Below are 27,076 nucleotides of genomic sequence, written 5' to 3' on the forward strand. Positions count from 1 at the left end.
ACAATGCTATTGTACTCTTAATGGATTATAGTATAGTGTAAACATAACTTTTATATGCACTGGGAAACCAAAAATTCATGTGACCCATTTTATTGTGATATTTGCTTTATTGTCATGGTCTGGAACTGAACCCACAGTGTCTCTGAGGTATGCCTGTATTTACATCATCTCCCTGACCCTTGAAGGTATTGAGTTGCAACCTCAGACAAGAGTCTTCAAACTCTGCTCAGTTTCTACTAGTTTTTGCCAAATAAAAAAGCCTATGAATCAAAGCAATATTCTCAAGCACTCTTTCTTAGTCTAAACCACACTTTATTAGAAACTTGTGTATTTGAGGGGATTGAAATATTCTTTTTTAAATGTATTTTTTAAAAATATAAAATGATGTAATAATAGATAGTGCTTACTTTTGAATTTTTGTTTTGTTTTTAATTTCAAGTGTCCTTGCTTGGCAAAATAAAAATAGGCAGTCCTATGTTGGTTCCTATTTAAGGAAAATTGGTCTGGGAAATCTAAAATATTAAGAACCCCTTGATTTTAAAAATGTGAAAATATGATGAGCAATTGTTGGGGGGGGGTCTTGTTTTTTTATAATATTGATACTTCAAAATCTTATCCTAGAGTTATTCCAGAAATTATCCCTCCAAGGGAGGAGGGACAAATTAGGGAGGGGTATGGGATTAAGAGATACAAACTACTATGTATAAAATAGATAAGAAACAAGGATATATCGTAGGACACAGGGAATTATAGCCATTATCTTGTAATAAGTTTTCAAGGACTCTAATCTGTAAAAATACTGAATCACTATGTTGTACACCTAAAACTAATATTGTAAATCAACTATTCTTCAGTAAAATAGATCTAACAGGAAAAGAAAGAAAGAAAGAAAGAAAGGAAGAAAGATAGAAAGAAAGAAAGTTATCCCTCCATAGAACTCCCCACATTAGGATAAGCATAGCAGTAAAGGACATGCTACAGTCCCATCCTTGCTTCTTACTGTGGGACACTGGATGTGTTTTTTTTTTTAATAAATTTTTATTGGAGTATAGTTGCTTTACAATGTTGTGTTAGTTTCTACCGTACAGCAAAGTGAATCAGCTATATGTACACATATGTGCCTCTTTTTTTGGATTTCCATCCCATTTAGGTCACCACAGAGCACTGAGTAGAGTTCCCTGAGCTATACAGTAGGTTCTCATTGGTTATCTATTTTATACATAGTATCAATTGTGTATATACGTCAAGCCCAATCTCCCAATTCATCCCACCTCCCTGGATGTGTTACTAAGTTTAATTTAGCCCCAGTTTTTTTCATAAGTGTTGTAAATAAAAGGCTTAATTTGTCCAATATATAAGCTTTTTATGTGATTGAGCTAATTTTTTTTTCACCTTCAAGATAGTGTTCGTCAAATGGAGCTTATACTAGAAAACTATCATACTCTTCTTGTGTCACATGACATTTTCATTTTAAATAAAGTAGAATTACTCAAGCATTTTCATCCCTGTCTACTACCACTCTCATTAACTATAATGAATCTTTATTCTTCTCAGAATCCTTTACTAAAGATGTATGATTCACCAGTAAAGGCACAAAACCGACTGTAAAAGTGATTGGAACCTGGTTCCTCAACATTTCTCTTTTGGAATTCTAAAGAAGAAAAAGTCCACTTCTTGTTGGATTGCAAGCTCCCTGTGATTTTGTGTGAGAGAAAAAAAGGGAGAGAAAATAAGACATTTATTAAATGTTTGGATTGTTATTAGAATTGCTATATGTGCATCTTAAGCATGTTTAGCATAAGAAAAAGACAGATTTTGTAGTTCTGGATTGTTAAAATTTCTCCTGATGGACAGGAGGTACATTGGAGGATTCCAATGGAGGCTTGTACCTCAAGACCAGTGGGCTCGAGAAAGGAATAAAGGGGCAGAAATTTAGGGGATGGAGGTGGGGGTGAGGTGGGAGGAGGGGCGAGAAAAAAGGAGGTCAGCTGGAGGAGGTCCTGATAGGGAAACAGTGACCTGTGCCTTCCTGGTCTCCCGTTCCCCAGCCAAAGGGCCAAAGGCTGGAACTGGCTACTCCTGAGATGCAACATTTTGTCTGCTGTGTCAAAAACAGTTTTTTTCCTATTCACAGGAAACTGTTTTCATTGGAGGTGTTATTCCAAAACAGGAAAAAAAAAAGTGTCACAGAAAGGTATGTAATTAAGTTCTAAATGTGTATGTCATGCCAAGAAAACACTTTCCCTCCCCAAATGTTAAGGAATAAAAACACATCTCACGAGAAATTCATAAATAAATATTGCTCCATTTTTCCCCCTAGAAATGCGTCATGGGATGCCTTAAAACTTCTTAGCAACAGCACTTGATAAACAAGTGATTACATATGTGTTATTTAGTACTTGGGAAGTACTTGACCAAAAAAAAGTGATTATGTATTTATTGTTTGGTGTCAGTATTTAGTATTATTTCTGTGTAGAGTTCTGTGGCAGTAGGGACAATGCCTTCTGTTTGTTTGTTTTGTTTGTTTTTTCATCCCCAGTGCTGTACACGGCAAGCCTATGGTAGGTGCTCAGCAAATGGTGATGTCCCTAACTCAAAGAAGGTAGGCTCCTTGGTGGCTAATAATTGCGCAGTCCATTAAAAGAAAAAATAACTTGCACTATGAGTGGGCAGTCTCACTTCTAGGTCTCTATCCCCCAGAAACTGTGGCGTGTGTCGATAAAGGTATATGTAGGACGATATTCGTTGCAGCCTTGTTTGGAAAAGCAAAATTGGAAAAGCCCAATCACTAGTGAATAAATGGTTAAATAATCTAGGGAACCTCCAACAATGGAACACAATGCAGCCATTAACTGAATAAGGTACTGACCTAGATAGATGTCCATACCACATTACATTTTATTGATAAAAGCAAGTTGCAGACTAATATGTACAGCATGATTTCATTTTTGTAAAGAAATAAAAATATGTGTTTCATGAGATAGCTATATAAATGAGGGAAAATTCAAGAAGGGTACCCACCAAATGTACAGAAAGGCTAGCAATGAAGTGTGGGATCAGAGGGACCCCTCCACTTCTTTCTTTATAGGATGTGTAAAGTAGTAAGATTATGGGAGACTTTCACTTTGGAGGGAAAACTTCAAGTTAAAAATAAATTAATTTTCTACTGATGGAAGAATTTTCATTTTTTTTTTTAATATGCAGGGCTTCCCTTGTGAGCAAGCAGATTTTACTTCAATCAGAGGGCTCTAGAAATTATGGCTTTCTTCAATGTGCCTTTAAATTTGAGCCTGCTTTTTTGTAGTAAAGAACTTTTTATTGTTTGTGGTACACTATATCAGGCAAATCTATTTAAAATATTAATGTGTATCTCATTAATTTATTTGCATTAGCTGGGCACTGTGAACAGCTGTGCAGTTTCTAAAATTCACTCAGTGTTTGGTCCAGCAGCTGTACTGGCCAAGAGGTGCACCCTGGTCAGGAGCTGTTTTAGAATAAGAAGGAGTGTCTTCAGCTGAGTCCAAAAGTATGGCAACGGCTGATGGCAGCCCTGGCATTAGTTATATATTACTGTGCTTGAAAGGAAACAAAAGTATAATTCCTTATACAGTCTAATCAGGCTTTTTCCAAATGGGCTGCCCTCACCACTCACCTGTGACTCTGTGGCTTACAGCTACTTCTTGGATCAGATGGAAACTCCTGGAATGCTGTTCCTTAGGCCCTCAACTGAATGCCTCCCTTCTCACCAGTCACCCTCTCCCATCTCTCTCCTTTGATCTGCCTTTATTTCTCAGACAGGCTCTCTCCTTTCTCCACCCCCACTTCTGAGCCTTGTTCAAAACTCTTCCTACCTTGATGCTCTTCTAGAACAGACCCCGCCACCTCTTATCCACTCCTCAATCTTTAAGAGGGAGTATTTACAGGTGAATTAATGGGCACACAATGAAAGAAAGACAGAAGCCAGCGATTGCCAACAATACAGACTAAATACTTTATTAGGTTCCAAAGTGAGAAAACGGTAGTGGGAAACTATTTCAGTATAAATCCACCACCCTCCGCACAGAGCCGGCCTTAGCATCCATGGCCCCCCAGTCTTGGTAGCGCCTGTACTCTTGGGGTCGCAGCAGGTACTGCCGGCCGCAGTAGCTGGGCATCTCATAGAGGACCCAGCAGCCCTCCAGCACGTGGAGGGAGCGGACCTCATTCAGGTGGAAGCGGTCCTGGATGCAGGAGCAGTCCTCGCTCAGCTCCACCATGGGGCCTTTGTGATCCTCTCTCTCATACAACCGCAGCCTGTGGGAGCTTGTCTGCTCGGTCCACAAAGAGAAAGAGCAGAAAAAGCAACCAAACAAGAGATGAACTTGGCAGGTTGGGGCATGAGATTGTCAGTGTCAAAACTGAGACTCTGAACTTGCTGTGAATGCTTCATATGGATCTGTGTTCCACTAGCATTTAACAAATGCTCATTTTCTATTTCTTATGTGAGACATGGAGTTTTTAAGAAGTTCAAGGTCTGGGTTAGAATCCATCACGAACTCAAATATCTTGATTCCTAATTCTTAATTCCATAATTTCTTGATTCCTAGGTGATAAACCTACATTTTGGGGGAAAACGATAAGTATTTTGCCTATATTTTAATAAGAGTATTATCTCCCAAAGTTATATACATATACACATACATTTACCACTAAAACAGGATTTTAAAAAATCACATCCTTTGGTGGAAAATTTGTTTAAATAGTCTGAAACCAGAATTCAACTGATTTTCCAAATTAAGAAAAATTACCTTTTCCAAAATTGGAAGATAGCTTTGAATAGCCTATATTAACAACAGAGTTTTCCATTTTTACTAGTCTGCAGTGGACACTATCTAATTTGTTCATTATCAATTCCTTTACTATAGGTAAAAATTAATTTGTTAGAAATACTGCCTTCTTATGCCTAAACAGTTTCCCACTTGCAAGTTTGTTTTATATCCCATTGTGATACTACATTTGTTACAGACAAGCTTTGACTGACCTAATGGCAGCAAAGAATAAAAACAAAACTGACTCTTTCCCTAAGTGAAGTCTTCCTTATATTCTCTGCTGTTTTTCTGCAGGGATCTACCTGGGCTTTGGCAGCTACCCAAAGCCCACTTAACCCTTAGGTGTATTTAAAGGAAAACCTCCCTCGCCCTAACACCCATCAATAACAGAGTGAGGACACTCAGGTGGCATGATTGGAATCAAGCTGAACTCACTTGGGGGATGAGACAGCAGGAGCGGACGGAGTCGTTGAGGCCCATCCACTGCTGGTAGTCGGGGTAGTCGCCGCGCCGCAGGAAGTACTGGTGGCCCTGGTAGTTGGGGCGCTCGTAGAGCATCCAGCAGCCGCTGTCCACGCGCACTGAGTTGCAGCGGCTGAAGTAGGGCTGCAGGTTGGGGCAGTCGCTGCTGCACTCGTAGCAGCGGCCCTGGAAGCCCCGGTCCTCGTAGAAGGTGATCTGCAAAGGGAGTATAATTCAAAATTAAATCATTTGCTCCCCATAATAGATCTTGTAGAGAGGCATTTTTCCCCCCTCCATTTTATTTCACTTGTGTTCCGTTTACCTTCCCCATGGCTGGTTGACACGGATGATGCAAGTTCAGTGTGATGGGGCCCCGGCAGCGCAGCGGGTCTATATAGCAGGACGGCTGCTGTGTTGGCAAGAACAACACAAAAGGGGCCCCGGGGGTGAGTAAGGGGATTTTATGGATCGCTTTTACATGCTGCATTCAGTGGAAATGCCTGTCTAGTCTGCCCTCATTCTCTGGTATATTCTAACGCTGTCCTGTTCGGGTTCTGGATGAGTCCCTAGAGTTGCTTTTATTTGGATTCTTAGTGTTTTATAAATTTATCAGCACATCAGTCTGAACTTTTGACCTGAAACTCATGTCTCTATACATATGATTCATTTATGCCCTGTGTATATTGGGAGAAAAATCCATGTCTTTATGGAAGTGCCCCAGAATTCCAGAGAGGCTGTGGGTGAAGCAGAATGCCACAAGCACTGGTTTTTCTGGACCACAGAGACCACTGTATCTTAAAACTGCTTTCTTCACAGGACTTGTCAATCCAGTACAGGACACAAATCTGGATTCTGATTTTTGCTAGTTTTGACAATGCTTTAAGGCATAGCTTTTAACTTCCTCTTTGGTGAGTACGCTTCATATAACTGGAAACCAGCCCCTCGTACCCGACTTGTGATAAGAACCAAAAGAAAGGTTTTTATGACCATTGGGTTTAAGACTGAGAAGTATATTGCTTTATAGATTGTTTTCCCTTTACCAGGGGAAGGCAGTAAAGCTTCGTGGACTCAGAATGTCCACTTAGTAACCACATGAACTTGGCAAGCCACACAACCGCTCAGAGCAGGAGTTATTTCATAATACTTATCTCATGGGATATAGTATGTTGAATGAGAGAGAAAGAAAGAAAGAAAGGAAGAAAGAAAGAGAGAAAGGAAAGAAAGAAAGAAAGCCGGCAGCCTCTAATATTTGGAAGCTGGCTTGGCCCTCAGAGCTAGGCCATATTTCCCTATTAGACATAAACAATCTCACAAAATACCAACTAAGGCAAGGTTACCCTGAGACCATGATGAAATGAGACAAAATAAGGCCACTTCATAATTTTGTCTAAGCATAGGCAAAAACAAAGCGAATGTGCCACCCACAAAATACCAGACACAGGCCCTCTCTCAGCCAAAATGATTAACTACTACTTCTTTATCAATTGCAGCTTAATCCTTGTTCTTTGCTCCCTTCCCCATGAGTAGATCTATTAAGATATCCAATCATAAAATTACACTTGCTGTCTGACAACACCCAATTAAGTGAACTCCTGCTTTTTATTGTATTATTTATTTTATGTTTTTTTGGCCGCGCCGAGCAGCATGTGGGATCTTAGTTCCCCAACCAGGGATTGAACCCGTGCCCACTGCAGTGAAAGTGCGGAGTCCTAACCACTGGACCACCAGGGAAGTCCAACTTCTGCCTTTTTAGGCACTTCCCCAAGTCACCCAACCAATGTAGAAATCCTATCATAGTTCTTTCTAACCCTCTTACGGAGACAGTCCATGCTTCCCTATGGTGTATGTTCTCTCCGTCACTGTAACCAGTAGCAAACCCCTTTGTTTCACAACAGGTGTGTCTGGTGGCTTTTGGCTAAAGGACATGGACCTGAATAAATGGGATTATGTGTTTAATGTGTTTGGCACATACTTGGCACAAATGAGCACTGAATAAACGTTTGATATTAGTAATAGTGAGACATTATTTAGGATGACTTCAGCCCATTTGTCTCTCTCAAAGATGCCTGAAAAATGTCTCCACCACAAAGCCATTTTGTGGTAAAAATGTAGATATGGAAGGAACTTTAGAAATCATCTAGCGTTTTTCAAATTCCAGGATGCATTAAGAATCACCTGTGCTTATTAAAAATGCTAATTGCCAGGCTCTACCCTCTTCTGAGACTTTGCATCATTAGATCTGGAAAAGACTCTAGGAATCTGCATTTTAACTGGCAGCAGCAGGTTGTTCTTGGACCAAACTTTGAAAAACACTACTCTGATTTATTCCTTCTTCTTTTCTTTTCTTTTCCTTTCTTTTCTTTGTGTGTGTGTGTGTCTGTGTGTATAGCTGATATTCAGCGTTCTGTTAGTTTCAGGTGTAGCGATTCAGTTATACATATATTTATATCTATTCTTTTTCAGATGATTTTCCCTTATGGGTTATTGAGTATAGTCCCCTGTGCTATATATGAGGTCCTTGTTGTTTACTATTTTATGTATAGTAATGTGTATATGTTAATCCCCACCCCACCGCCCTGCCACCCATCTTTACTTTTGTATTCTCACTAACTGGAAAAATGAACTGGCCCATAAAGTTTACTCAATAAATGTCTGGGGGATATGAGCGTTATTCCCTCGTCTGAAATTCATCGTTGTAATAGTCCATGGGACCTCTTTCAAATGCTCAGCGCAACAGGCCTACACACTCACATCAAAGTTCAGCATTTGCAACTTTCAATGTGTAGGATGACACAAGCACCCTGCACTTGATCTATTTAGTGGGCATTTATAATAGGCGAGATGAGTAAGCAAAAGAGAGGAAACAGAACTGTGCTGTCCCCTAAGCCCTCTGCTCCTTCGTGATTCTAATTTTATGTCTCCTGAGACGCCAAATTACTGTTACAACAGCAGTGTCCAATTCCAGAGTTTTGCTAGTGTCTGAGGTCCAGTCAACTGTTGACCTTACTACCCACATGCTTGCTTCCTAGTATTGATAATTAACGTAGCATTTGTATCATATACGTGCTTGGTTAAATGAGAAGAGGTCATTTGGTTGGCGGCCATGTAGACCAAACTCTCCCAAACAAGGAGACTGGGTAAGGGCCCGGAGATCACCATCATAACACCAGCCTCTGGTTCTCTTTCTCAGCTTGTCTTTGATGGCCATTCAGTAACTGACATGAAGACAGGAAGCAATCATTGACCCACCTCTGCTTAACTCCTATGGCATTCCTCTTGGAACAAATGGATTTTCATGTTCAAAATGTGAAATGAAATTCATATTTTATGGCAAGGCAAGAAAAATTTCAACATAAAAATTCTTTTCTGCCCTTTGGCCTCTCCTCTCGCCCCAGCATTGTTTATCTGCATTATACATCAACCAAACCTCCTCCATCATCAAGAATACCTGATCAACCATAAACAGCAACATTCTCCTAGCACCAACAAGGCAACTCCTTAAAAGATAACATTCCTTCTTTTTGTTTTTTTAAATTAAATATTTATTTATTTTTGGCTGCATTGGGTCTTCCTTGCTGCACTCAGCCTCTCTAGTTGCGGCGAGCAGGGGCTACTCTTCGTATGGTACGTGGGCTTGTCATCGCGGTGGCCTCTCTTGTTGCGGAGCACAGGCTCTAGGCACATGGGCTTCAGTACTTGTGGCGTGCAGACTCTAGAGCTCAGGCTCAGTAGTTGTGGTGCATGGGCTTAGTTGCTCCGCAGCACGTGTGATCTTCACAGCCCAGGGATCGAACCCATATCCACTGCATTGGCAGGAGTATTCTTAACCACTGTGCCACCACCGAAGTCCCTTATTTTTCATATATGGTCATAGTACTTTACTCCCATTAAAATGATGGGAGGCAGGGACTACTCTGGCCGTCCAGTGGTTAAGACTCCGTGCTTCCACTGCAGGGGGTGTGGGTTCGATCCCTGGAAGGGGAACTAAGACCCACATGCAGCGTGGCCAGAAAAAAAAAATGATAGGGGGCAGAATTTTCCTATGTGCATGTGGTTTTTGGTAAAAATCCTGAAAATTTTGTACAAAGCACATATAGCAAAGAGACAGTGAATTCTATTGGGAAATCTCATGGAGGTATGAGGTATTGGAAATGGGAGAAAAGGGATGGAGGCTGTTAGAAGGATAAGGAGTGAAGTAGGTAAGAGGACCAGTTCATTTATTTGTTTGCTTATGGGGCTAAAGTAAGAGTCTAGATGAGAATGGCTTTCCTTATCAATTAAGACTTGGACTCTATAGGGAAGATGGTGGGGATAACCTGGAGGGATAACTTGAGGTGTTTCAATAAGTACTTGTTTATTTTTGTAACTGTAAATATATCTTTGTAAGATTAACCACAAATGGGTTGAGCCCAGTTGAACTGAACTTTGAGCCAACATGGCCTAGCCTTTAAAAGAATGCTGGCAATAATATCCTCTACTTAATTCCCCTTATAAGAGGTTGTTTCCCATCTTGAAAACATATGTTATCATGTCTGGCCAAGTGCCATTATTACTTTTGAAGTCCTAATAGATTAAAAGAAAGGCAGGACTCTATTAGTGCCAGAAACACAAGCTAAATCTTTTATTAGATTCTAAAGGAGAAAAGTGGAGAATGAAAATACTTCAGTAAAAATCTGTCACCCGTCTTAGAGAACCAGCTTTGGCATTCATCGCCCCCCAGTCAAGATATCTCCTGTACTCCCCCGGCCTCAGGAGGTACTGCCTTCCCCTGTAGTTGGGCAGCTCGTAAAGGACCCAGGAGCCCTCCAGCACGTTGAGGGAGTGGATCTCAGTGAGGTGGAAGCGGTCCTGAAGAGAGAGACAATCGTCTGTGATCTCTGACATTTGTCCTCTGAAGTCATCTCTCTCATAGATTCTCATTCTGTAAGTGCCGGTGTGCTAGGGTGGCAGACAGAAAAGAAAAAGTAAGTGAACACAAATATAGAGAAATTAAAGTTCCCTTAGTCCAAGTCTGCTTTCACCACAACCATGTTGCGGAGTTAAGGAGCCTTCCTGGTCCCCATCGCCCAGCCGTGAATCTCACGGTGGATGGGCTAAGCTAGGAACAGAACTTAGCAGCTCTTCAACTGCTATGCACCAGTCTCTGTCCTTGGGGATTTAGGTTTGTCTAAAATAAAACTGGTCATTTTAGTGCTTGTTATTAGAGAACGTCCCTCTCAAAGGAGAAAAGTGAGCGTCATTGGAAAGTGAAGCCTCATTTGATATATTACCCTTGTTATAAAGGAATCAACATTTAACTATTTTCTGTAAGACTAATGTTTTGGTTCCCATGCATACTATGGGTTATTAAGCTCTTGCAAAAAAATAAGATGACACATCTTCCCTACATCTCTTTTCATAACTTCATTTGCAGTTCAAATTTCCACCTATGTGACTCTTAAGCTTCCTTTCTGGCCTCCTACCCTCCACTTCCTCATTCCCTCAGCAGCAGGAATGGTCTTCTTGCAGCTCTGTTTGGATGACACCATATCTCATGCTCCCACACTTCTACACATTCTTCTAAGAACTCTGCCATCACTCTCTAGGAAAGACTGAATCTCAAAGTTTATTTTTGGATGTGGCCTTTCCTCTAATTTCTACCTCTAGGTGAGCTAATAGGTACTGCCTACAAAATCAGAATAGAAGCCAGGGGGCCTGTCTTCTCTAGCAGGATAATCAAATAGAAAAGTAAGCCAAAGCAAGCAAAAGTATTTTTATCAATTAAACAGAACCAGCTTGTGTTTATAAGTTGTGATCTATTGGATTTCTGAGTTGATATGGCTTGGAATGACCACTTTAAGAAATTATATCTTGAAAAAAAAAGAAAAGAAATTATATCTTGGAGTGGGAGTAGTTTTGGGTTAGCAGAGGCAAACTATTATATATAGAATGGATAAACAGCAAGGTCCTACTGTATAGCCCAGAGAACCATATTCAGTATCTGGTGAAAAACCATAATGGAAAAGAATATAAAAAAAAGAATGTATGTATGTATAACTGAATCACTTTGCTGTACAGCAGACATTAACAGAACATTGTAAATCAACTATACTTCAATACAAAAAAAAGAAATTCTGTCTCGAACAGATGATAACATCAGTCTCTTCTATGTTCTGCTTTTTGTTAATGAGTCTTTTCATTTTTGATTCCGTTTAAAACATGAAACACTGGGAATATGTGATTTTAAGAAAACCACCACAGAGTTCATGAAGAACGGCTTGCTATCTGGGACACCCTTCTAGAACTGACTGCATGCATTGGGGTCACTCCCCCTTTCTGCTCTCCAGGTGGAACGATTTGGTTGAAGGCTGACAGTTTTTAATGGCTTTGATTTCCAACGAGAGGAAGGCAAAGACAGAGCCACACTCACTGGGGGGATGAGGCGGCAGGAGCGGACGGAGTCGTTGAGGCCCATCCACTGCTGGTAGTCGGGGTAGTCGCCGCGCCGCAGGAAGTACTGGTGGCCCTGGTAGTTGGGGCGCTCGTAGAGCATCCAGCAGCCGCTGTCCACGCGCACTGAGTTGCAGCGGCTGAAGTAGGGCTGCAGGTTGGGGCAGTCGCTGCTGCACTCGTAGCAGCGGCCCTGGAAGCCCCGGTCCTCGTAGAAGGTGATCTGCAAAGGGAGTATAATTCAAAATTAAATCATTTGCTCCCCATAATAGATCTTGTAGAGAGGCATTTTTCCCCCCTCCATTTTATTTCACTTGTGTTCCGTTTACCTTCCCCATGGCTGGTTGACACGGATGATGCAAGTTCAGTGTGATGGGGCCCCGGCAGCGCAGCGGGTCTATATAGCAGGACGGCTGCTGTGTTGGCAAGAACAACACAAAAGGGGCCCCGGGGGTGAGTAAGGGGATTTTATGGATCGCTTTTACATGCTGCATTCAGTGGAAATGCCTGTCTAGTCTGCCCTCATTCTCTGGTATATTCTAACGCTGTCCTGTTCGGGTTCTGGATGAGTCCCTAGAGTTGCTTTTATTTGGATTCTTAGTGTTTTATAAATTTATCAGCACATCAGTCTGAACTTTTGACCTGAAACTCATGTCTCTATACATATGATTCATTTATGCCCTGTGTATTATGGGGGAAAAAATCCATGTCTTTATGTAAGTGCCCCAGAATTCCAGAGAGGCTGTGGGTGAAGCAGAATGCCACAAGCACTAGTTTTTCTGGACCACAGAGACCACTGTATCTTAAAACTGCTTTCTTCACAGGACTTGTCAATCCAGTACAGGACACAAATCTGGATTCTGATTTTTGCTAGTTTTGACAATGCTTTAAGGCATAGCTTTTAACTTCCTCTTTGGTGAGTACGCTTCATATAACTGGAAACCACCCCTCGTAGCCGACTTGTGATAAGAACCAGAAGAAAGGTTTTTATGACCATTGGGTTTAAGACTGAGAAGTATGTTGCTTTATAGACTGCTTTCCCTTTACCAGGGGAAGGCAGTAAAGCTTCATGGACTAAGAATGTCCACTTTGTAGCCACATGAACTTGGCAAGCCACACAACCTCTCAGAGCAGGAGTTATTTCATAATACTTATGTCGAATGAGAGAGAGAGAGAAAGAAAGAAAGAAAGAAAGAATGAAAGAAAGGAAAGAAAGAAAGAAAGAAAGGGCCGGCAGCCTCTAATATTTGGAAGCTGGCTTGGCCCTCAGAGCTAGGCCATATTTCCCTATTAGACATAAACAATCTCATGAAATACCAACTGAGGCAAGGTTACCCTGAGACCATGATGAAACGAGACAAAATAAGGGACTTCATAATTTTGTCTAAGCATAGGCAAAAACAAAGCGAATGTGCCACCCACAAAATACCAGACACAGGCCCTCTCTCAGCCAAAATGATTAACTACTACTTCTTTATCAATTGCAGCTTAATCCTTGTTCTTTGCTCCCTTCCCCATGAGTAGATCTATTAAGATATCCAATCATAAAATTACACTTGCTGTCTGACAACACCCAATTAAGTGAACTCCTGCTTTTTATTGTATTATTTATTTTATGTTTTTTTGGCCGCGCCGAGCAGCATGTGGGATCTTAGTTCCCCGACCAGGGATTGAACCCGTGCCCACTGCAGTGAAAGTGCGGAGTCCTAACCACTGGACCACCAGGGAAGTCCAACTTCTGCCTTTTTAGGCACTTCCCCAAGTCACCCAACCAATGTAGAAATCCTATCATAGTTCTTTCTAACCCTCTTACGGAGACAGTCCATGCTTCCCTATGGTGTATGTTCTCTCCGTCACTGTAACCAGTAGCAAACCCCTTTGTTTCACAACAGGTGTGTCTGGTGGCTTTTGGCTAAAGGACATGGACCTGAATAAATGGGATTATGTGTTTAATGTGTTTGGCACATACTTGGCACAAATGAGCACTGAATAAACGTTTGATATTAGTAATAGTGAGACATTATTAAGGATGACTTCAGCCCATTTGTCTCTCTCAAAGATGCCTGAAAAATGTCTCCACCACAAAGCCATTTTGTGGTAAAAATGTAGATATGGAAGGAACTTTAGAAATCATCTAGCGTTTTTCAAATTCTAGGATGCATTAAGAATCACCTGTGCTTATTAAAAATGCTAATTGCCAGGCTCTACCCTCTTCTGAGACTTTGCATCATTAGATCTGGAAAAGACTCTAGGAATCTGCATTTTAACTGGCAGCAGCAGGTTGTTCTTGGACCAAACTTTGAAAAACACTACTCTGATTTATTCCTTCTTCTTTTCTTTTCTTTTCCTTTCTTTTCTTTGTGTGTGTGTGTGTCTGTGTGTATAGCTGATATTCAGCGTTCTGTTAGTTTCAGGTGTAGCGATTCAGTTATACATATATTTATATCTATTCTTTTTCAGATGATTTTCCCTTATGGGTTATTGAGTATAGTCCCCTGTGCTATATATGAGGTCCTTGTTGTTTACTATTTTATGTATAGTAATGTGTATATGTTAATCCCCACCCCACCGCCCTGCCACCCATCTTTACTTTTGTATTCTCACTAACTGGAAAAATGAACTGGCCCATAAAGTTTACTCAATAAATGTCTGGGGGATATGAGCATTATTCCCTCGTCTGAAATTCATCGTTGTAATAGTCCATGGGACCTCTTTCAAATGCTCAGCGCAACAGGCCTACACACTCACATCAAAGTTCAGCATTTGCAACTTTCAATGTGTAGGATGACACAAGCACCCTGCACTTGATCTATTTAGTGGGCATTTATAATAGGCGAGATGAGTAAGCAAAAGAGAGGAAACAGAACTGTGCTGTCCCCTAAGCCCTCTGCTCCTTCGTGATTCTAATTTTATGTCTCCTGAGACGCCAAATTACTGTTACAACAGCAGTGTCCAATTCCAGAGTTTTGCTAGTGTCTGAGGTCCAGTCAACTGTTGACCTTACTACCCACATGCTTGCTTCCTAGTATTGATAATTAACGTAGCATTTGTATCATATACGTGCTTGGTTAAATGAGAAGAGGTCATTTGGTTGGCGGCCATGTAGACCAAACTCTCCCAAACAAGGAGACTGGGTAAGGGCCCGGAGATCACCATCATAACACCAGCCTCTGGTTCTCTTTCTCAGCTTGTCTTTGATGGCCATTCAGTAACTGACATGAAGACAGGAAGCAATCATTGACCCACCTCTGCTTAACTCCTATGGCATTCCTCTTGGAACAAATGGATTTTCATGTTCAAAATGTGAAATGAAATTCATATTTTATGGCAAGGCAAGAAAAATTTCAACATAAAAATTCTTTTCTGCCCTTTGGCTTCCCCTTTCCCCGCCACATTGTTTATCTGCATTATACATCAACCAAACCTCCCCCATCATCAAGAATACCTGCTCAACCATAAACAGCAACGTTCTCCTAGCACCAAAAAGACAACTCCTTAAAAGATAACATTCCTTCTTTTTGGTTTTCTTTTTTAAATAAATAAATATTTATTTATTTATTTTTGGCTGTGTTGGGTCTTCCTTGCTGTGCGCAGGCGTTCTCTAGTTGCTGCGAGCGAGGGCTACTCTTCGTTACGGTGTGCGGGCTTCTCATCGCTGTAGCCTCTCTTGTTGTGGAGCACGGGCTCTAGGCGCGCGAGCTTCAGTAGTTGTGGCTCGAGGGCTCTAGCGCGCACACTCAGTAGTTGTGGCACACGGGCTTAGTTACTCTGCGCCATGTGGGATCTTCCCGGACCAGGGCTCGAACCTGTGTCCCCTGCATTGGCAGGTGGATTCTTAACCACTGTGCCACCAGATAAGTCCAACATTCCTTCTAGAGCTTGTAAAGGATCACGTGACCCACCACGATGGCGCTTAAATCTGGATTATGTAAACTGTCAATAATATGTCATTTAATGTACAGCCCTCTGTCTCAAAAAACTTATATATACACTGTGTCTTGACTTCTAACAGGCGGAACAGTTCTCAGAGCTTCCTGAGATGCTCTTCCCAGGCTATAATCCTCAAATTTGGCTCGAATAAAAGTTTCCAATTCTTTCTTAAATTGACTGATTAATTTTTCATCGACAAGAACAATACGTCTCAGGACTTCCCCAGTGGTCCAATGGCTAAGACCCTATGCTCCCAATGCCGGGGACCAGAGCTCGATCCCTGGTCAGGGAACTAGATCCCACATGCATGTTGCAACTAAGAGTTCGCATGTTGCAACAAAGAAGTCCGCATGCTGCAACGAACATCCCACGTGCTGTAACTAAGACCCCACACAGCCCAAAATAAATAAACAAAAATTTAAAAAAATTTTTAAAAAAGAAACAAAAACAATACGCCTTCTTGTTTAAGCAACAGGTGGTTGTGACTGTCAGTTTCGCTTTAACAAACCCACAAAGAAGAAAATTTGAACTCCAAAAGTCCAGAGGGGATGGAATAAGACACCTGCTTACATCAGGACCTACCCCTTGACAATGGGGAAGGAAAACTGGAGAGGGAACCCATAGTGAGGAGAACATTTTGAGGGTATAGCTCAATAGAGTGGGGTCTTGACACTTTTATGGAATAGCTGCTACTTCAGTTTCTGTGCTTGGTGGAACTTTTGTAAGGTTAGTCCAGAAGACACTGTGGATTCAAAGGGAGAAAAGAGGAAAAAAAGGGAAGAAAAAGCTTTAAAATCTGGACTTATAACAAACTAGGATATATAGGAAATACTAGTGTGTGTAGGGTATGTAGGTTGATACCAAGGTTATCTCGAATTGTTGGTTCATCTTCGTGGAGAGAAGGTTAGTGGGATCCTGTAGGGTATCCCTTCTCTGCTTTCACCTCAGACACTCATCTCTTCAAGGTCCCAGTGTTTAGAGAGAGGATAGAGAGAAGGAGGAAGGGTAGATTAGGAGTTAGTTTGGGCATAATGTCTTTCCCCGGCCACTCCCCACTGTTGACCTTTTCTTTAAGTTGGGATTAGAGGGTGGATAGCATTCTCTTTGCCTGTGCCCCAGGAAGGGAAGCAACTTGCAAACTTGATCAATGAGATCCAAGGTCTCTAATTTTATGTGCCTTCAGTTCAGGTGTTTCAGGATAATTTCCATGTCTGATGTGTGTGATTTTAAGCCTACTAGGCAAATAATGTAAAACTTGGCACTGCAAGAAGCTTTTGGCTTTCTCATTCGTGTTTGCTGTATTATTATTGGCAAACAGAGGACCCTGGTTAATGTCTCCAGGAAGCCAACACTAGTTTTGGGAGTTTAAAGGTTAAAGAACTGAGATTTAGGAACAATTAATATCAAATAATACAAGAATCTATTTTCCAGGGAAGGAACCTTTATAAAGAGCCTTACCATGTGCCTCAGCCTGCCTGGAACGGTCCTGGTTCATGCCTCTTGCTCCAGTGTAATCCTTAATAGAACACACTCACTCTCAAAAATGACTCAGGATAAGCAACAAATTATATGCTTGCTCTGGTAATAAGCCACTTGGGTGGTGGATATGGAGCCCTTGAATGCGTGAGATGGAAGGAGACTCTACAGAGAATGAACAACCATGTGGGTACATCTAAGGACAGAGAAGAGAGGAGCAAGGAAGGGAAAGGCCAGACCACCCAGCAGCAGGTTGGAGCTTGCAGACTAGAGCAGGGTCATCCAATATTAAACTTGATACTGTTGTGCTATTGTGATCTAAACTTGCATCTCTCCCCTCACAACCTCTATAACAAAGCTGGCTGCACACATTAATGCTTTATGTGAGAAATGGTTTAGGAGTTCAAGGAAAAGGCACTATGTCTCCACTTTGGGTCAGTGTGGATCCACTCAATGACAAGGCAGGAGTTCAGAGTGGAGAGTAACTGGGAAAAGCATAAACAACTCGTCTCCTCTCCAGAATTCCAAGAAACATTGGGTATATGTGTGTTGGAAGAAGTGGGTACATAAGTCTCCCACCTGCTGTGAGATGAGCTTTGAGCCATTTATTAGAATCTCAAAGGATGGGGTACTTCAGATGAATTTTGACCTGAAGCTGTCAGCTTCATTGGGGAACTTTATAAGAAACAGTGCTAAGAACTGTATTTAATTATCGCAGGATGTTATTGAGGACGTTGTTTGCTCAGTATCTTCTTTACTAGGACCCACAAGAAAATTTTCTTTTAGGTTTCAGTACTGGGAATGGTTAGGCTAGTCTTGAAGAATTAATTTATTTGTCTTATGGACTCTGTCAGTCATGGAACTGATCATGTTTCCTTCTACGTCTTGGCTGCTGGATCCAAATCTGGTTCTAACTGCAGCCACCAAAGTGCGTTTATAGCCCCCAGTTTGGGCTCAAACTTCACTCCTGGCTCCATCTCTCTCTCTCTCTCTCTTGCTTTTCTTCTGACCCAATTTTTTCATTCCCCTATTTTTAATTTCTTTAATTTATTATGTTGTATTTTTTTATTAGTGACCTTAATCTATGTTTTTAAAATAAAGAAAACTAATCAAACAAGCAAACTTCTCCAGCAAATTTTAATGCCCTTTTTTGATTTAGTATTATTTTTCTTTATTATTATTATTACTATTATTATTATTTTTATTATTATTATTAGTTTGGCTGCATTGGGTCTTCATTGCTGCACGCGGGCTTTCCCTAGTTGTGGCCAGCAGGGGCTACTTCTCATTGCGGTGCCCAGGATTCTCATTGCGGTGGCTTCTCTTGTTGCGGAGCACGGGTTGTAGGTGCATGGGCTTCAGTAGTTGCAGCACGCAGGTTCAGTAGTTGCATCATGCAGGCCCTAGAGCGTGAAAGCTTCAGTACTTGTGGCATGTGGGCTTTAGAACTCAGGCTCAGTAGTTGTGGTGCACGGGCTAGTTGCTCCTTGGCATGTGAGATCTTCCCAGTCCAGGGATCGAACCCATATCGCCTGCATTGGCAGGAGGATTCTTAACCACTGCACCACCAGGGAAGTCCCTTATTTTTCATATATGGTCATAGTACTTTACTCCTATTAAAATGATGGGAGGCAGGGACTTCCCTGACAGTCCAGGAGTTCAGACTCCATGCTTCCACTGCAGGGGGTGTGGTTTCGATCCCTGCTAGGGGAACTAAGACCCACATGCAGCGTGGCCAGAAAAAAAAAAAAAAAATGATAGGAGGCAGAGTTTTCCTATGTGCATATGGTTTTTGGTAAAAATCCTGAAAATTTTGTACAAAGCACATATAGCAAAGAGACAGTGAACTCTATTGGGAAATCTCATGGAGGTATGAGGTATTGGAAATGGGAGAAAAGGGATGGAGGCTGTTAGAAGGATAAGGAGTGCAGTACGTAAGAGGACCAGTTCATTTATTTGTTTGTTTATGGAGCTAAAGTAAGAGTCTAGATGAGAATGGCTTTCCTTATCAATTAAGACTTGGACTATATAGGGAAGATGGTGGGGATAACCTGGAGGGATAACTTGAGGTGTTTCAATAAGTACTTGTTTATTATTGTAACTGTAAAGATATCTTTGTAAGATTAACCACAAATGGGTGAGCCCAGTTGAACTGAACTTTGAGCCTACATGGCCTAGCCTTTAAAAGAATGCTGGCAATAATATCCTCTACTTAATTCCCCTTATAGGAGGTTGTTTCCCATCTTGAAAACATATGTTATCATGTCTGGCCAAGTGCCATTATTGCTTTTGAAGTCCTAATAGATTAAAAGAAAGGCAGGACTCTATTAGTGCCAGAAACACAAGCTAAATCTTTTATTAGATTCTAAAGGAGAAAAGTGGAGAATGAAAATACTTCAGTAAAAATCTGTCACCCGTCTTAGAGAACCAGCTTTGGCATTCATCGCCCCCCAGTCAAGATATCTCCTGTACTCCCCCGGCCTCAGGAGGTACTGCCTTCCCCTGTAGTTGGGCAGCTCGTAAAGGACCCAGGAGCCCTCCAGCACGTTGAGGGAGTGGATCTCAGTGAGGTGGAAGCGGTCCTGAAGAGAGAGACAATCGTCTGTGATCTCTGACATTTGTCCTCTGAAGTCATCTCTCTCATAGATTCTCATTCTGTAAGTGCCGGTGTGCTAGGGTGGCAGACAGAAAAGAAAAAGTAAGTGAACACAAATAGAGAGAAATTAAAGATCCCTTAGTCCAAGTCTGCTTTCACCACAACCATGTTGCGGAGTTAAGGAGCCTTCCTGGTCCCCATCGCCCAGCCGTGAATCTCACGGTGGATGGGCTAAGCTAGGAACAGAACTTAGCAGCTCTTCAACTGCTATGCACCAGTCTCTGTCCTTGGGAATTTAGGTTTGTCTAAAATAAAACTGATCATTTTAGTGCTTGTTATTAGAGAACGTCCCTCTCAAAGGAGAAAAGTGAGCGTCATTGGAAAGTGAAGCCTCATTTGATATATTACCCTTGTTATAAAGGAATCAACATTTAGCTATTTTCTGTAAGACTAATGTTTTGGTTTTCATGCATACTATGGATTATTAAGCTCTCGTAAAAAAAATAAGATGACACATCTTCCCTACCTCTGTTTTCATAATTTCATTTGCAGTTCAAATTTCAACCTATGTGACTCTTAAGCTTCCTTTCTGGCCTCCTACCCTCCACTTCCTCATTCCCTCAGCAGCAGGAATGGTCTTCTTGCAGCTCTGTTTGGATGACACTATATCTCATGCTCCCACACTTCTACACATTCTTCTAAGAACTCTGCCATCACTCTCTAGGAAAGACTGAATCTCAAAGTTTATTTTTGGATGTGGCCTTTCCTCTAATTTCTACCTCTAGGTGAGCTAATAGGTACTGCCTACAAAATCAGAATAGAAGCCAGGGGGCCTGTCTTCTCTAGGAGGATAATCAAATAGAAAAGTAAGCCAAAGCAAGCAAAAGTATTTTTATCAATTAAACAGAACCAGATTGTATTTATAAGTTGTGATCTATTGGATTTCTGAGTTGATATGGCTTGGAATGACCACTTTAAGAAATTATATCTTGAAAAAAAAAAAAGAAATTATATCTTGTAGTGGGAGTAGTTTGGGGTTAGCAGAGGCAAACTATTATATATAGAATGGATAAACAACAAGGTCCTACTGTATAGCCCAGAGAACCATATTCAGTATCTGGTGAAAAACCATAATGGAAAAGAATATAAAAAAAAGAATGTATGTATGTATAACTGAATCACTTTGCTGTACAGCAGACATTAACAGAACATTGTAAATCAACTATACTTCAATACAAAAAAAAGAAATTCTATCTCGAACAGATAACTTCCGTCTCTTCTATGTTCTGCTTTTTGTTAATGAGTCTTTTCATTTTTGATTCCGTTTAAAACATGAAACACTGGGAATATGTGATTTTAAGAAAACCACCACAGAGTTCATGAAGAACGGCTTGCTATCTGGGACACCCTTCTAGAACTGACTGCATGCATTGGGGTCACTCCCCCTTTCTGCTCTCCAGGTGGAACGATTTGGTTGAAGGCTGACAGTTTTTAATGGCTTTGATTTCCAACGAGAGGAAGGCAAAGACAGAGCCACACTCACTGGGGGGATGAGGCGGCAGGAGCGGACGGAGTCGTTGAGGCCCATCCACTGCTGGTAGTCGGGGTAGTCGCCGCGCCGCAGGAAGTACTGGTGGCCCTGGTAGTTGGGGCGCTCGTAGAGCATCCAGCAGCCGCTGTCCACGCGCACTGAGTTGCAGCGGCTGAAGTAGGGCTGCAGGTTGGGGCAGTCGCTGCTGCACTCGTAGCAGCGGCCCTGGAAGCCCCGGTCCTCGTAGAAGGTGATCTGCAAAATGGGAAATGTGGAAGCATGAAGCGATTTGCATCCCCTCTGAAGATGCGGCGACGCGGCAAAGGTTGAGCATCAGGTACCCAGCACTTACCTTTCCCATTCTGGAGAGAGGGAGCAGGAGGTGTTCGCTGGATGCAGTGTGGGACTAGGGGGAGGGCCGCTGTATAAATAGCAGCCCTGACTGCTGCCTCCGCAGGAAATCACACAAAAGGAGCCCATTTCGGTGAGTAAGGGGATTTGCAAGCTCTCTCCTCTCCCTCCCCCTGGTCACTGTGGTTAGCTGAATGTTTACTCTTATTCTTTCTGGTAGGTTCGGGTTGTTCTAATTCACAAAAGCTGCTGTTGCCACCAAAATGAAAAGTCTTTAGCGTTTAGAAGGATGAGCGAAATTCTATCCCCATGCTTTTATTTTATAGCCTGGTCTGCTTAATTGACTCCTTAAAGGTAATTAAACTAAACCATGTGTTCTGCTCAGGGACTGGTGTTTAAAAACTAAACAAAACAAAACAAAACAAAAATACTTCTTGAAAACCAGAATTTAAATAATAAGAAATCTTAAGGAAGAGGGAATCAAGTAATCTGTGAAAATGCTTTGAAAAGCATAAAGCGTAGTTCAAATTCAAGATTCTGTGATCATTGATGTTGTTGTTTGGGGGCCTATCTTGAGTGAAATTGATACTTGACTGGAAATTTGTGGGCTCCCTGAGGCCAGGAATTCTCTCTTTTTCCTTTCTGCCCCTGAGCCCTAGAGCAGGGGCTGGGCACATAGTAGGCCCTCAGTCCTTGGCTTTGACCTGAAAGAAAGCAGATTGTTGTGCCTTCCTGTCTCACATCTCCCTTGGAGCCCACATCTTTCCTTCTGCTGGTGGCTGCCCAGAGACTTGCTCGCTCTTTGGGGTCCCTGGCCTCCTTCAAATGTCCTAAGATCTATCTTTCCTCTTCACCATGATAAACTCTTGCTCACTTGATAAGGGTGATTTGAGTTAGTGTAAGGAGTGATGTAGAAACCCTCAAGGTACCACACCCTCTACTTCCTCAGACTTTTGAGATGCTAGACAGTACCAGACAACAGAGCATCTTGATACCAGGCCAGACAAAGAGTATCTTGATAGTATGGATTTCACAGTGTGATATGGGGACCTCTAAGGTCCCCAAGACACTTTCAAGGGGTTCATATGGTCAGAACAGTTTTCATAACAATACCAGGATGTTATTTGCCCTTTTCACTCTTATCCCTTCACAAGTGTACAGTGGAGTTTTTCCAGAGGCTATATGACATTAAAGAGATTTGGTAAAATGTAAAGCAATTCCAGTCTTTTCATTGTGTTTGCTTTGGAAAATATGGTCATTATTCATAAAATATGTTATTTATGTTAACATGTAATAGGTTTACTACCTAAGGCTCTTCCTATAAAAAGGGGAACCCACAGTGAGTAGGAGTCCCCCTATTGGAATAGAACCAACACAGTATCCAGCAGATACCCAGGCCCTGGCATGACCCTCCATGGGACGATAAAGAGTATAGGTGGTTACAGGCTGGCTCCAGTCTATTTCATAGCCTATGTCATGTGACAGTGTAGAATTCATCCTGACCTCTTGCAAAACTGGTGGCAGCACTAACAGAGCCCTGAGGCAAACAGTTATATTAAGATATTTTAGGGATCAAATAAAATACTAGAAATAAAGCAGGCCGTCCCTCGGTATCCGTGGGTTGGCTCCAGAACTCCCATGGATACCAAAATCTGCAGATGCTCAAGTCCCTTATACAAAATGGAGTAGTATTTGCATATAACCTACACAATCCTCCCATATACTTTAAATCATCTCTAGACTACTTATGATACCTACTACAATGTAAATGCTGTGTAAGTAGTTGTGAATACAGTGTAAATGATATGTAAATAGTTGCCAGTGTGCGGCAAATTCAAGTTTTGCTTTTTGAAAATTTCTGAAATTTTTTTTCGAATATTTTAGATCTGTGGTTGGTTGAATCCGTTGATGCAGAACTCGTGGATACAGAGGGCTGACTGTATTGCCTCAAGAGGTTGGTGAGAGAGACAGCTTTACCTGCTGACTCCAAAGTCATGGGAAAGATTGAGTCAGAGGCCTACACACAAGCCCTTTTACGTGTATAGTCAGCTTCTGATGTTAGAGCGTCAGGGATCTGGACTGGGTCAGGCAGGGGGTGAGTGGTGCATTCGGGGCCTGCATCATTGCTTAGTGGAGGAGCAAGTGCTTGCAAACGACCCTACCTGTGACCAACCACCTGCCTAGCTCATGCCTTGCATTCACACTGCTTCTTCTAAAGCTCTCTCTCTCTTTTTTTCTTTCACAGTACTTACAAGCACCATGAAATTCTTGAATAGGTACTATTTCTGGTGAACACATTCAGGGAACAACGGCAGCATCCATCCATCCATACTCCTGCAGTTACTGCTTGTGTAATCTTTGGAAAGCCACTTACCTTCCCCAAGCCCCAGTTTCCCCATTTGTAAAATAGGAATGACAATGAAAATCAAAGGAGATAATGGACTTGAAAGCACATGGTAAATTGCAAAGTAATACCAGTGGTTAAAAACATTATATCATTCATATTTTAATAAATGCTAAAGATGCCCAAGGCTGAATCAGGAAGAAATAGAAAATATGAACAGACCAATTACCAGTAATGAAATCGAATCAATAATTTTAAAAACTCCCAACAAATAAAATTCCAAGGCCAGAGAAATAGTTGAGGGAGATTAAGAAGTACAAATTTTCAGTCACAAAATAAAGGAGTCCTAGGTATGAAATGTACAGTGTGAAGAATATAGTAAACAAGTAGGTAATATCTTTGTATGGTGACAGATGACAACTAGGTTTATCATGGTGATCATTTTGAAATGTATAGAAATACTGAATCACTATATTGTGCACAGGAGCTAACATAGTGCTATAGGTCAATTATACTTCAAAAACAAACCAACAAACTCATAGAAAAAGAGATTCGATTTATGGTTGCCAGAGGTGGGAGGTGGGGGTAGGTAGTGGTGGTCAAAATGTACGAACTTCCAGTTATAAAATAAATAAGTACTAGGGATGTACGAATAAATAAGTACAACATGATAAAGATAATTAACACTGCTGTAAGTTATATATGAAATTTATTAAGTGAGTAAATCCTAAGAGTTCTCATCCCAATGAAAAATTTTGTTTTTCTGTTTCTTTAATGTTGTGTCTATATGAAATGATGAATGTTCACTAACCCTATTGTGGTAGTCATTACATGAGGTATGCAAGTCGAATCGTTATGTTTTACACCTTAAGCTCATACAGTGCTGTATGTCAATTACATTTCAAAGAAACTGGGAAAAAACCCAAACCAAAAAAAGAAGTTAATAATCAGTGCTTGCAATTAAAAAAAAAATGCTGAAGTCGATAATAGCATTCCTTGCTACATTAATCAAAAATAAATGTGTTTCTGGGCTTTGATGTCATAGCCTTCGTTTTTGCTTATGGTATGGAGACTAAGTATGATCAATTGGTAATTTCATATACTGGAATGCTTTGATCAAATTTAGCAAAGATCCTTTGATAATTTTGATTTCACAATCAAATGATGACTGTCATTTATGTGTGATCTGGAGCCAGATGCTAAGAGGAGGACTGACGTATGTGACGATCGTGCAGTCAGAGCAGATGGAGTGGTTGAAGTCCTCCTAGTGCTGGTGGTGGATGAACCAGCCCAGAGCAGCCAGCCCTTGCTGTCCACCTGCATGCAGTAAATTGCTGTGGTTGAAGCACGGCTGCAGGTAGGCGTGGTCGCTGCTGCCCTCATAGGAGGGGATCTGCAATGCAACATGCCAACAGTAAGGGAAATCCTCTCAAGAACACGTTGTCGTGAGTTCATTGACCAGCCCCTGTTGTAAACCCACTTCACTGTGGTTGGTGGACTGCAGATGCAGAGGCCAGGGGCGTCATCATCTGTAACAGAGGCTTAGGGGTGTATGGGCTGGTGTGTGTGTATGTGTGCGCATTTCAGATCTAGCAGGTGATTTAGGCCTGATTTAGCTAACAGTAGAATTTTCCCCCCTTTCTCATTTCCGTGTCACCAGTGAGGTTTTTTTATGTGTTTACTTTTAGTTTTCATTACATTATAACTGTATCCTTTCTCTTAAAGTGCTTTGGAGGTCTCTGAAGCAGTATAGAAAGGAAAGTTGATATATAATGAACAAGTCACAAGAAGTGTCCTCACATTATTTTATTGAACCCTTTTCTGGTTAAGTAGAGAAATAGTACGAGTAGACACAATTCATACTGAAATGTGTTTTAAATCTTGGCAGTGCAGAAGGGAGATTTTTTTTCCCCATCTTGCCTCTAAATTCAAGATGTCTGATGATCTGGGCCTATGGAAGGAAGCTGTTCCTAATACTGGAACACCTTCCCTTCTTAGAGACTTATCAAATTCCATCCAATCTTCAAGGCAGTCCAGGTTCCTCTTCTCACGATGGCTCCTCTTACAACCAGCTTTTACTTGTCTCTCCCTTCTCTGAACGTTTACATCCATTTCATTAAAACCCAGCTTAGCACTTAAGCATTGACTTTATCATATAATGTCTCCTTTTCTTGGTTTAGTGTCTTTTTTTTAACATCTTTATTGGAGTATAATTGCTTTACAATGTTGTGTTAGTTTCTGCTCTATAACAAAGTGAATCAGCTATACATATACATATATCCGCATATCCCCTCCCTCTTGCGTCTCCCTCCCTCCCACCCTCCCTACCCCACCCCTCTAGGTGGTCACAAAGCACCCAGCTGATCTCCCTGTGCTATGCGGCTGCTTCCCACTAGCTATCTATTTTACATTTGGTAGTGTGTATATGTCAATGCCACTCTCTCACTTCGTCCCAGTTTACCCTTCCCCCTCCCCATGTCCTCAAGTCATTCTCTACGTCTGCATCTTTATTCCTGTCCTGCACCTAGGCTCTTCAGAACCTTTTTTTTTTTCAGATTCCATATATATGTGTTAGCATACGTATTTGTTTTTCTCCTTCTGACTTACTTCACTCTTTATGACAGACTCTAGGTCCATCCACCTCACTACAAATAATTCAATTTCGTTTCTTTTTAATGGCTGAGTGATATTCCATCGTGTATATGTGCCACATCTTCTTTATCCATTCATCTGTCGATGGACACTTAGGTTGCTTCCATGTCCTGGCTATTGTAAATAGTGCTGCAATGAACATTGTGGTACATGACTCTTTTGGAATTATGGTTTTCTCAGGGTATGTACCCAGTAGTGGGATTGCTGGGTCGTATGGTAGTTCTATGTTTAGTTTTTTAAGGAACCTCCATACTGTTCTCCATAGTGGCTGTATCAATTTACATTCTCAGCAACAGTGCAAGAGGGTTCCCTTTTCTCTACACCCTCTCCAGCATTTATTGTTTGTAGATTTTTTGATGATGGCCATTCTGACCGGTGTGAGGTGATACCTCATTGTAGTTTTGATTTGCATTTCTGTAATGATTAGTGATGTTGAGCATCCTTTCATGTGTTTGTTGGCAATCTGTATATCTTCTTTGGAGAAATGTCTATTTAGG

The 27,076-nt window shown here is 41.4% G+C and overlaps 3 protein-coding genes across 4 annotated transcripts; all 3 read right to left on the minus strand.

Moving 5' to 3' along the window:
- Positions 1-4,034: 4,034 nt before the first annotated feature.
- LOC132368657 (gamma-crystallin C) lies at positions 4,035-5,601 on the minus strand. Of its 2 annotated transcripts, none has more exons than XM_059927376.1 (3): positions 5,593-5,601; positions 5,244-5,486; positions 4,035-4,307 (listed from the first exon to the last, which is right to left on the minus strand). In XM_059927376.1, exons 1-3 carry the CDS (start codon positions 5,599-5,601, stop codon positions 4,035-4,037), a joined length of 525 nt encoding a protein of 174 aa, XP_059783359.1. The 2 variants fall into 2 exon arrangements, with proteins under 2 accessions (XP_059783359.1, XP_059783358.1); XM_059927375.1 differs by having other exon boundaries at positions 4,035-4,310.
- A 4,331-nt stretch (positions 5,602-9,932) lies between these two features.
- Positions 9,933-12,037, minus strand: LOC132368659 (gamma-crystallin B). The gene is made up of 3 exons (XM_059927377.1): positions 12,029-12,037; positions 11,680-11,922; positions 9,933-10,208 (listed from the first exon to the last, which is right to left on the minus strand). The coding sequence occupies exons 1-3, from the start codon at positions 12,035-12,037 to the stop codon at positions 9,933-9,935; spliced, it is 528 nt and encodes a 175-aa protein (XP_059783360.1).
- Positions 12,038-19,501: 7,464 nt separating this feature from the next.
- LOC132368660 (gamma-crystallin B) lies at positions 19,502-21,593 on the minus strand. Its single transcript, XM_059927378.1, has 3 exons — positions 21,585-21,593; positions 21,245-21,487; positions 19,502-19,777 (listed from the first exon to the last, which is right to left on the minus strand). The coding sequence occupies exons 1-3, from the start codon at positions 21,591-21,593 to the stop codon at positions 19,502-19,504; spliced, it is 528 nt and encodes a 175-aa protein (XP_059783361.1).
- Positions 21,594-27,076: the final 5,483 nt, after the last annotated feature.

This window comes from Balaenoptera ricei, chromosome 7, assembly GCF_028023285.1.
Source record: "Balaenoptera ricei isolate mBalRic1 chromosome 7, mBalRic1.hap2, whole genome shotgun sequence".
NCBI lineage: Eukaryota > Metazoa > Chordata > Mammalia > Artiodactyla > Balaenopteridae > Balaenoptera > Balaenoptera ricei.